Raw genomic sequence first — 11,295 nt, 5'->3', positions numbered from 1 at the left:
CAAACTGACAAGCAGTCTGTAACTAACACAAATGGTTTAGAAGATGAGTTCCTTGAAAATAAACGTCAGCAAAGTGCATTCAACTCCAAATTTATGGCCTATATCTGCAATAATTAAATTGAAAAGAAACAAATGAATGGTTCAAGCTGATGGTTTTTCAACCACATGCTTGCAATACACAGGAAAACCTTGGTGCTGTTGAAACACTCATACCTGCCTGTCTGATATCATCAAGGATGGTGTGACAAATGATGTTATGATTACACCTTAGTGTGATAGCCTCCATTTGACGAAAAAGCCACGTCTTGTGTAACCACCTTTGACTGCTCAGGGGGACTGTAGCTGCAAGTAAAGGCCTCCATAAATCATTCATTTAAATCTTGAAGGAGTGATTTTTAGTGATTTCTTTTTTCTTAGCAAAGTCATGGAAAACTCTCTGCTTGTCATGCAGAGCAGGGAGGGTAGGGTTCATGTCTTGACACTTTTGCCACAGCATGAAAAATCTCTGTTTTTGCAAACCAAGTGCACCAGCCGGGAATCGAACCCGGGTCGCAAGAATGGGAATCTTGCATGATACCCCTACACCACTGGTGCTCTTGTTTTAACACTTTGCCTGCAATTGGTCATGAAAAACTCTGCCAGTCATGTCACAAAGGGACAGGTGATGTCAGCAAAACCTTGTGCTCAAGCATGCCATGAAGATTATGCCCAACTCATAACTCTGTTGCACTAATTTGGAGAGCTTAGCCTAATGGCCCTACTCTTTTTTGCTCATTTGATGTATAACACTATAGTGTTTATGATGGGCATCAAATCATTACCAGATCAAGAGCTAAGGGATTTCCCTAGGTGCTAAGGGTGTCATTTTAAAACAGACCAATTTCCATATGTAAGGAAGAAACACGGTGTGTCTCTCATACATATTGAGAATCAAGAGTCGGACCAGGACCACAGCGGTGAGAGCACGGAATCATAACCACTTGACAACCAGGGAAAGGAGCCAATTTGACTCCAAAACAACATTCCCTGACCGGGAATCGAACCCGGGCCGCGGCGGTGAGAGCGCCGAATCCTAACCACTAGACCACCAGGGAAGGGGGTTGGCACATTTTCATAGGGTAGGGTCCATGTGTAAATCAAAAGTCGGTGGAATATTTGAATCATAATTGAAGGCCATAATCTAAATTATGATCACAAAATGTCTTTGCAACAGAACACAAAAAGACCTACAGGATATTTGTACTTTTTTTGATGCATCTTTTGATGCAATTTATTTATTTACTTATTTTTTTGCAGTTTATTAGAACTTCAGGAACAATCAACAGATAGTTTCAAGGCTCTGGGGAATGAAAGCACTCCTCACACTAAAAAAAAGATTTTTTCCCCCCAAAACTTGCAGTTTAAACAATATATATTCTCACAAAAATATTCCAACAACCGACCCACCCACACACAATTTAAGTAGTTAATTTTGCTCCTATAAAGGGCTAGCATTAAAGTTTGATAAAGCTTTATCCTCAATGAACTGAACAGATTCTCTCTCCATGCCCTTCAGCTCAGCTAGATGTGTAGGTGGCAAGACACACCTGTGCACTTCTGCTGCTCAAATGACAGTTTTGTCTCAATGATTGATACCATGATCAAAACTGCAAAGGCTAAAGTGAATATCCCATGAAAAGACTCTATATAGAAGTCACAGGCGCACCCAAAAACACACGCGCACGAGCAGGCAGGCACACACGCATACATGCACAAACACATGCACAAACACAAACACAAACACAAACACACACACACACACACGCATATATGTACAGTGATTGGTCCAAAGGGGAATGATTCCTTTTTCAGTGTTTTGGAAACACCCAAGAATCAGTCAGCGAAAATATGTACAGGATTTTACAGCTGATGTTTCAGCAGGCTTAGATGATGTCAGCATTCAATGCGTTTCAGATACGGCGAGCAGGGATGATGTCACCGTTTAGAGTTCAGTACGTTTCCGACAGCACACAGAGATGATGTCGCCGTTCAGGGTTCAGTGCATTTCAGAGACGTAAAAGAGAGTAAAAGCCCTAATGAAAAAGACTCTGCCCATAAAGGGTCTGTGAAAGCAGAGAGACCAAGGCTGGGTCCAGACTGGGACTGGGGGTTGAGACTGGGACAGGGGGACTGGGTGTGGGATTGAGACTTGGAGAGGGGGACTGGGATTTAGTCTAAAACGTGGACTGGGTGTGGGACTAAGACTGTGACTGGGTGTGGGATTGAGACTGGGACTAGGGGACTGGGACTGAGTCTAAAACTGGGACTGGGATTGAGACTGGGATGGGGACAGGGACTAAGAGCTGAGACTGGGTCCAAGGACTGGGACTGAGTCTGAGACCGGGACTGGGGTTGAGATTGGGACAGGGGGACTGGGTGTGGATGAGATTGGGACTGGGGGACTGGGACTGGATCTGGGACTAGGATGGGGACAGGGACAAAGACTGAGTCTGAGACCGGGACTGGGTCCCGAGGACTGGGCCTGGGGCCATTCAGTTCCGCAGGGCAGCCAGCCTGGACTGCATCCCCTCCATGTCTTCCTCTTCCTCCTCTGATTCAGGCCCAGCTGCAGCTCCAGCAGGCTCTGGCTCCGGCAGAGCGTCAGTCACTTTACCAGCTTTACCGAGCGCACCTGGAAGACAAGCACCACCTGTGTGAACTCTGCTTTACCCAACAGACATGGAACACAAGCACCACCTGTGTGAACTCTGCTTTACCCAACAGACATGGAACACAAGCACCACCTGTGTGTACTTCACTTTACCCAACACACCTGGAACACAGGCACCACCTGTGTGAACTCTGCTTTACCGAACAGACATGGAACACAAGCACCACCTGTGTGTACTTCACTTTACCCAACACACCTGGAACACAGGCACCACCTGTGTGAACTCTGCTTTACCCAACAGACATGGAGCACAAGCACCACCTGTGTGTACTTCACTTTACCCAACACACCTGGAACACAGGCACCACCTGTGTGAACTCTGCTTTACCCAACAGACATGGAGCACAAGCACCACCTGTGTGAACTCTGCTTTACCCAACACACCTGGAACACAGGCACCACCTGTGTGAACTCTGCTTTACCCAACAGACATGGAGCACAAGCACCACCTGTGTGTACTTCACTTTACCCAACACACCTGGAACACAGGCACCACCTGTGTGAACTCTGCTTTACCCAACAGACATGGAACACAAGCACCACCTGTGTGTACTTCACTTTACCCAACACACTGGGAACACAAGCACCACCTGTGTGAACTTCACTTTACCCAACACACCTGGGAACACAGGCACCACCTGTGTGAACTTCACTTTACCCAACACACCTGGGAACACAGGCACCACCTGTGTGAACTTTGTCAAGCACACCTAAAACGCCTGATATTATTTAAGGGCTTACAAATTATTTTCTGTGAGGATTCTAACATCGTCTTGACTAGTTTCCCATGATGGTTTCTGGGTAGGGTGTGGCATGTGCTATGTTGAGAGGGTGAGCTTGTTACTCACTGTGACACTGTGTGTGTGTCTAGAGCTTTTTCTTTAGAACAAACACATGGCAAATTTTGATGAACAAGTCTGAATTCCGAAACATTCTTCACCTGCTGTGATCTCATAGAGAATCTTGTCGACCTCGGCCTCAGCAGCCTCCTCCATGTCCTCATCCTCCATGCTTTCAAAGGTGTCCTCCATCATCTCTTCAATGATGCCGGCCTGAAGAACAATCATTACATCATCATATTACATCACAATCACTTAGCACGTGTTCTACAGTTAGCGCACAGCACTACCGAATCAGGTAAAACACAATGCACACATTACGGTTAACATATACAACCATCGCCTAACCAGGTAAAACAGACCTTGGACATCTCCTGGGAGAGTTCCCTCATGGTAGCCTGGATCTCCGGGATCTTGACCAGGTTCTGCATGGCCTTCATCACCTCCGTACTCTTCTGCATCGCACCTGCCACTCTCAGCACGGCTGAAACGACCCGCGGCAAAGCCCCGCCCACTCATTTTCCTCACGCAAAAACCACCGCACGAATGGCGCAGCCAAACACAAACCAGTGAGTGCACTGTGACACATTACATTAGGTGACCTTTAGGGTACAAGACAAACCCCAAACCCATTATACTGCATTGCCACAGCGCCCACACAAAAAAGCTGTGCAGTCGCACGTGCAGCACTGCGATAAGCACAGGCACCACTGCAGGTCATTTGTACACAAAATAATAACATAAGCATGCACGTGAACATTTTTACATCTTGCATCTATACTTAAGGCAGGAAGCAGATTCTCTAATCCAGTGAGATTTCGACCATGCCCAGGCCCACACCCAGGGGCCTGACCACACCCAGCCCCATGCCCAGGGTCCTGACCACACCCACAGTGCAGCACAATGCAGGTAATTCCTGAGATACTCACAGAGCTGGTTCTTCATGTTCATCATCACAGAGTTCATGTGCGCTTTGGTGGCGTACATTTTGCTGATGGCCTTCTTGGACTGGATTATCTCCTTGGCCAGAATCACGCACACATCCCTCTGCCCTTTCTTGGCTGCGTCCTTGATGGAGCGCTTGACCTTTTCTTCCTCTCTCTGGATATCTGAGCCATAATTACAGCAAAAAACCTCACACTCTTACACACCTGACAAACCTCACTCCATTACAGACCTAAATGCCTTGCAAACTCTCCTCATACTTCTACAAAGAACACACCCCACAGATATTCCCCACATTCCTACACACCGCACAAACTCTCTCACAAGCCTTACAAACACTCACCACTGTCTCTCAATGAATAACAATGCCTCCATAAATCATTCATTTAAATCTTGAAGGAGTGATTTTTAGTGATTTCTTTTTTCTTAGCAAAGTCATGGAAAACTCTCTGCTTGTCATGCAGAGCAGGGAGGGTAGGGTTCATGTCTTGACACTTTTGCCACAGCATGAAAAATCTCTGTTTTTGCAAACCAAGTGCACCAGCCGGGAATCGAACCCGGGTCGCAAGAATGGGAATCTTGCATGATACCCCTACACCACTGGTGCTCTTGTTTTAACACTTTGCCTGCAATTGGTCATGAAAAACTCTGCCAGTCATGTCACAAAGGGACAGGTGATGTCAGCAAAACCTTGTGCTCAAGCATGCCATGAAGATTATGCCCAACTCATAACTCTGTTGCACTAATTTGGAGAGCTTAGCCTAATGGCCCTACTCTTTTTTGCTCATTTGATGTATAACACTATAGTGTTTATGATGGGCATCAAATCATTACCAGATCAAGAGCTAAGGGATTTCCCTAGGTGCTAAGGGTGTCATTTTAAAACAGACCAATTTCCATATGTAAGGAAGAAACACGGTGTGTCTCTCATACATATTGAGAATCAAGAGTCGGACCAGGACCACAGCGGTGAGAGCACGGAATCATAACCACTTGACAACCAGGGAAAGGAGCCAATTTGACTCCAAAACAACATTCCCTGACCGGGAATCGAACCCGGGCCGCGGCGGTGAGAGCGCCGAATCCTAACCACTAGACCACCAGGGAAGGGGGTTGGCACATTTTCATAGGGTAGGGTCCATGTGTAAATCAAAAGTCGGTGGAATATTTGAATCATAATTGAAGGCCATAATCTAAATTATGATCACAAAATGTCTTTGCAACAGAACACAAAAAGACCTACAGGATATTTGTACTTTTTTTGATGCATCTTTTGATGCAATTTATTTATTTACTTATTTTTTTGCAGTTTATTAGAACTTCAGGAACAATCAACAGATAGTTTCAAGGCTCTGGGGAATGAAAGCACTCCTCACACTAAAAAAAAGATTTTTTCCCCCCCAAAACTTGCAGTTTAAACAATATATATTCTCACAAAAATATTCCAACAACCGACCCACCCACACACAATTTAAGTAGTTAATTTTGCTCCTATAAAGGGCTAGCATTAAAGTTTGATAAAGCTTTATCCTCAATGAACTGAACAGATTCTCTCTCCATGCCCTTCAGCTCAGCTAGATGTGTAGGTGGCAAGACACACCTGTGCACTTCTGCTGCTCAAATGACAGTTTTGTCTCAATGATTGATACCATGATCAAAACTGCAAAGGCTAAAGTGAATATCCCATGAAAAGACTCTATATAGAAGTCACAGGCGCACCCAAAAACACACGCGCACGAGCAGGCAGGCACACACGCATACATGCACAAACACATGCACAAACACAAACACAAACACAAACACACACACACACACACGCATATATGTACAGTGATTGGTCCAAAGGGGAATGATTCCTTTTTCAGTGTTTTGGAAACACCCAAGAATCAGTCAGCGAAAATATGTACAGGATTTTACAGCTGATGTTTCAGCAGGCTTAGATGATGTCAGCATTCAATGCGTTTCAGATACGGCGAGCAGGGATGATGTCACCGTTTAGAGTTCAGTACGTTTCCGACAGCACACAGAGATGATGTCGCCGTTCAGGGTTCAGTGCATTTCAGAGACGTAAAAGAGAGTAAAAGCCCTAATGAAAAAGACTCTGCCCATAAAGGGTCTGTGAAAGCAGAGAGACCAAGGCTGGGTCCAGACTGGGACTGGGGGTTGAGACTGGGACAGGGGGACTGGGTGTGGGATTGAGACTTGGAGAGGGGGACTGGGATTTAGTCTAAAACGTGGACTGGGTGTGGGACTAAGACTGTGACTGGGTGTGGGATTGAGACTGGGACTAGGGGACTGGGACTGAGTCTAAAACTGGGACTGGGATTGAGACTGGGATGGGGACAGGGACTAAGAGCTGAGACTGGGTCCAAGGACTGGGACTGAGTCTGAGACCGGGACTGGGGTTGAGATTGGGACAGGGGGACTGGGTGTGGGATGAGATTGGGACTGGGGGACTGGGACTGGATCTGGGACTAGGATGGGGACAGGGACAAAGACTGAGTCTGAGACCGGGACTGGGTCCCGAGGACTGGGCCTGGGGCCATTCAGTTCCGCAGGGCAGCCAGCCTGGACTGCATCCCCTCCATGTCTTCCTCTTCCTCCTCTGATTCAGGCCCAGCTGCAGCTCCAGCAGGCTCTGGCTCCGGCAGAGCGTCAGTCACTTTACCAGCTTTACCGAGCGCACCTGGAAGACAAGCACCACCTGTGTGAACTCTGCTTTACCCAACAGACATGGAACACAAGCACCACCTGTGTGAACTCTGCTTTACCCAACAGACATGGAACACAAGCACCACCTGTGTGTACTTCACTTTACCCAACACACCTGGAACACAGGCACCACCTGTGTGAACTCTGCTTTACCGAACAGACATGGAACACAAGCACCACCTGTGTGTACTTCACTTTACCCAACACACCTGGAACACAGGCACCACCTGTGTGAACTCTGCTTTACCCAACAGACATGGAGCACAAGCACCACCTGTGTGTACTTCACTTTACCCAACACACCTGGAACACAGGCACCACCTGTGTGAACTCTGCTTTACCCAACAGACATGGAGCACAAGCACCACCTGTGTGAACTCTGCTTTACCCAACACACCTGGAACACAGGCACCACCTGTGTGAACTCTGCTTTACCCAACAGACATGGAGCACAAGCACCACCTGTGTGTACTTCACTTTACCCAACACACCTGGAACACAGGCACCACCTGTGTGAACTCTGCTTTACCCAACAGACATGGAACACAAGCACCACCTGTGTGTACTTCACTTTACCCAACACACTGGGAACACAAGCACCACCTGTGTGAACTTCACTTTACCCAACACACCTGGGAACACAGGCACCACCTGTGTGAACTTCACTTTACCCAACACACCTGGGAACACAGGCACCACCTGTGTGAACTTTGTCAAGCACACCTAAAACGCCTGATATTATTTAAGGGCTTACAAATTATTTTCTGTGAGGATTCTAACATCGTCTTGACTAGTTTCCCATGATGGTTTCTGGGTAGGGTGTGGCATGTGCTATGTTGAGAGGGTGAGCTTGTTACTCACTGTGACACTGTGTGTGTGTCTAGAGCTTTTTCTTTAGAACAAACACATGGCAAATTTTGATGAACAAGTCTGAATTCCGAAACATTCTTCACCTGCTGTGATCTCATAGAGAATCTTGTCGACCTCGGCCTCAGCAGCCTCCTCCATGTCCTCATCCTCCATGCTTTCAAAGGTGTCCTCCATCATCTCTTCAATGATGCCGGCCTGAAGAACAATCATTACATCATCATATTACATCACAATCACTTAGCACGTGTTCTACAGTTAGCGCACAGCACTACCGAATCAGGTAAAACACAATGCACACATTACGGTTAACATATACAACCATCGCCTAACCAGGTAAAACAGACCTTGGACATCTCCTGGGAGAGTTCCCTCATGGTAGCCTGGATCTCCGGGATCTTGACCAGGTTCTGCATGGCCTTCATCACCTCCGTACTCTTCTGCATCGCACCTGCCACTCTCAGCACGGCTGAAACGACCCGCGGCAAAGCCCCGCCCACTCATTTTCCTCACGCAAAAACCACCGCACGAATGGCGCAGCCAAACACAAACCAGTGAGTGCACTGTGACACATTACATTAGGTGACCTTTAGGGTACAAGACAAACCCCAAACCCATTATACTGCATTGCCACAGCGCCCACACAAAAAAGCTGTGCAGTCGCACGTGCAGCACTGCGATAAGCACAGGCACCACTGCAGGTCATTTGTACACAAAATAATAACATAAGCATGCACGTGAACATTTTTACATCTTGCATCTATACTTAAGGCAGGAAGCAGATTCTCTAATCCAGTGAGATTTCGACCATGCCCAGGCCCACACCCAGGGGCCTGACCACACCCAGCCCCATGCCCAGGGTCCTGACCACACCCACAGTGCAGCACAATGCAGGTAATTCCTGAGATACTCACAGAGCTGGTTCTTCATGTTCATCATCACAGAGTTCATGTGCGCTTTGGTGGCGTACATTTTGCTGATGGCCTTCTTGGACTGGATTATCTCCTTGGCCAGAATCACGCACACATCCCTCTGCCCTTTCTTGGCTGCGTCCTTGATGGAGCGCTTGACCTTTTCTTCCTCTCTCTGGATATCTGAGCCATAATTACAGCAAAAAACCTCACACTCTTACACACCTGACAAACCTCACTCCATTACAGACCTAAATGCCTTGCAAACTCTCCTCATACTTCTACAAAGAACACACCCCACAGATATTCCCCACATTCCTACACACCGCACAAACTCTCTCACAAGCCTTACAAACACTCACCACTGTCTCTCAATGAATAACAATGCATGCAAGTGTATATACATGTGTGTATGTGTGAGATATGGCAACCAGTCGCTATGTCACACAGAAAAATAACATTCTTTTGTCTGAACTCACCTCGAATTTGTCTGTCAATCCCTCTCATCTCCTTCCTTATTTTGACTGACCATTCACTGACCTACAGATATTGAAAATGTTTATCACATTTTATATCACATGCATTGCTAGATTTATTACAATAATGCATTTTGTAAATACAGAAAGTGCTACAGACATTCCTATTGAGAAAATTTTACAGAACTTATATTCTTTTATTAAAACATAAAATTTCTTCATAGAGCTGAATCCATTATATTCTGTACGGCCCACCTTAACGTGCACACAAACCTATATTTTTGTAATTCATCGAGTCAGTGTTGCGCTTTTCGCTCTTCACATCTTTGACGTACAATACTGTGTTGACAAATCTTTTTTTTCTGCCAAATAAACTGAATTGTCACTGACTAACTTTGTCCAACTGAAAGACCAACTGTCATTTTTAAATGTTTCCTGACAAGTCATATTTAGATTATTGCGCAAGAAGCCAGTTAGCATGTGGCAGTTGGCTGTTAAGGGTAATGGGTTTAGCTTCATCGTACCAATTACGTCATGTATTTTGGGCAGAGTTGTACAGCCTCCATTAAGCGTAGTATTAATTTCTGACTATTTATTTCAGTAATTTCCCAGCGAACTCTGTTTTATGCTTAATCCTACCAAACCAGCAGAGCAGAGTAGCCTAAGCTAAGGACGGGAAATTTACAGAGCAACTTACAGCACTGTGAACCTACCTTCATTTTAAGTTTAAGACCCTCTAACAGGTTTCGGATAAATCCATCTCATTTGCACCTTTAACATGGAAATAAATAACAGAGCCAAACACTTACTAGTTCTTTGGGTGGTTTCTCGTGTTTTCCAAAAAGTCCCATTCTTGCTAGCTTGGCAGGCTGAATCAAACAAAAAAATAGTGGGCGTATAATAACTTTAGCTAGCAAGCTATCTTAAAACACAACTTTACTTCCTACTTCCTACTTGGTGTTAAATAGCCTATTGTTGATGCTAACGACACCCGCGCCGAAAACCTTGAAGTCGCGTCCTTTCCCCGGATCTGTAAAGCATGGGTAGATGAAAACAATGGGACAGAACAGAAATGCCAGTCAACACGCAGATTTTACATTTCCGATGAGTCAAATGAAGAACGAAAAGAAGAGAGAACGAGTTTAGAGTAGACGGGGCAATCAGATTGTTTTTAATAATGTGAAGAGGCGGGGTCATATTCATATCCAAAAAGTCAAAAAAGAGTGAATTGGTATGGATAGTTTAAGACACTTTTATACTAATGTAACAACATACAACTCAAGGCTAGGCCTACTCTAAACGAATTCGATGTTTCCTATTCAGAAATGCCATGCCAGAATTGGAGATTCTACCTACATATTGAGAGTTCCGTGGGACTTTTTCTGAAATCGTGCTGCATGGGCTATTTCTAAAGTGCAACAGGTTGAACAATCTTGACCATTTGTGAAAGGAAGATGGACATTTTGAAAGATTAAAAAAACGTTTTAAAAACTATTATTACTAATGTGCTCTTATTTTTGCAATCTGTGTTATGTGGCTAGCTTTGAGGTAGCAAACAAAACAAGCACGACATCATGACAAAATTTTGAAATAACTTCTGGAATGCCTCACACGGTTCAGGAGGATCAATAAGTTTTGAAATGTTTGCAATAGTTATGTCCTACCCTTTTATCGTCTGGTGTCTCGCAGTCTGGTACAGTTACAACCAGAGAATTTAACTGTAAAGCAACCTACCACACTGCACTGTGTACACTTCTTGGCACGTGCATATTTTCATCAGACTATATTCTTGACTACATAGACATTATTACTCAGTTATTAAAAATTACGTATGT

At 45.3% G+C, this 11,295-nt stretch overlaps 2 protein-coding genes, 1 long non-coding RNA gene and 4 other non-coding genes across 9 annotated transcripts; 1 reads left to right on the top strand and 6 right to left on the bottom strand.

Annotated features, from left to right (window-relative positions):
• Positions 1–523: 523 nt before the first annotated feature.
• Positions 524–594, bottom strand: trnag-ccc. Its single transcript has one exon. It is a non-coding gene; the product is annotated as a tRNA-Gly (tRNA).
• A 428-nt stretch (positions 595–1,022) lies between these two features.
• trnae-cuc lies at positions 1,023–1,094 on the bottom strand. Its single transcript has one exon. It is a non-coding gene; the product is annotated as a tRNA-Glu (tRNA).
• Positions 1,095–1,234: 140 nt separating this feature from the next.
• Positions 1,235–6,146, bottom strand: LOC118227478 (charged multivesicular body protein 3-like). The gene is made up of 5 exons (XM_035417980.1): positions 6,095–6,146; positions 4,479–4,691; positions 3,912–4,033; positions 3,651–3,762; positions 1,235–2,671 (listed from the first exon to the last, which is right to left on the bottom strand). Exons 1-5 carry the CDS (start codon positions 6,144–6,146, stop codon positions 2,532–2,534), a joined length of 639 nt encoding a protein of 212 aa, XP_035273871.1. The 3' UTR covers positions 1,235–2,531.
• On the bottom strand, positions 5,031–5,101 carry trnag-ccc. Its single transcript has one exon. It is a non-coding gene; the product is annotated as a tRNA-Gly (tRNA).
• trnae-cuc lies at positions 5,530–5,601 on the bottom strand. Its single transcript has one exon. It is a non-coding gene; the product is annotated as a tRNA-Glu (tRNA).
• Positions 5,742–11,143, bottom strand: LOC118227303 (charged multivesicular body protein 3-like). 3 transcript variants are annotated; one of them, XM_035417559.1, is made up of 7 exons: positions 11,125–11,143; positions 10,270–10,329; positions 9,464–9,524; positions 8,988–9,167; positions 8,421–8,542; positions 8,160–8,271; positions 5,742–7,180 (listed from the first exon to the last, which is right to left on the bottom strand). In XM_035417559.1, exons 2-7 carry the CDS (start codon positions 10,309–10,311, stop codon positions 7,041–7,043), a joined length of 657 nt encoding a protein of 218 aa, XP_035273450.1. In that variant the 5' UTR covers positions 10,312–10,329; positions 11,125–11,143; the 3' UTR covers positions 5,742–7,040. The 3 variants fall into 3 exon arrangements, with proteins under 3 accessions (XP_035273450.1, XP_035273448.1, XP_035273449.1); XM_035417557.1 differs by having other exon boundaries at positions 10,270–10,490; positions 11,125–11,139; XM_035417558.1 differs by lacking the exon at positions 11,125–11,143 and adding an exon at positions 10,415–10,491.
• LOC118227304 lies at positions 10,616–10,954 on the top strand. The gene is made up of 2 exons (XR_004765232.1): positions 10,616–10,691; positions 10,784–10,954. It is a non-coding gene; the product is annotated as an uncharacterized LOC118227304 (long non-coding RNA).
• Positions 11,144–11,295: the final 152 nt, after the last annotated feature.

Source organism: Anguilla anguilla, chromosome 5, assembly GCF_013347855.1.
Source record: "Anguilla anguilla isolate fAngAng1 chromosome 5, fAngAng1.pri, whole genome shotgun sequence".
NCBI classification, from domain to species: Eukaryota; Metazoa; Chordata; class Actinopteri; order Anguilliformes; family Anguillidae; genus Anguilla; species Anguilla anguilla.
Note: the sequence above shows the minus strand (reverse complement) of the source record. Positions and strands in the feature narration are given on the sequence as shown.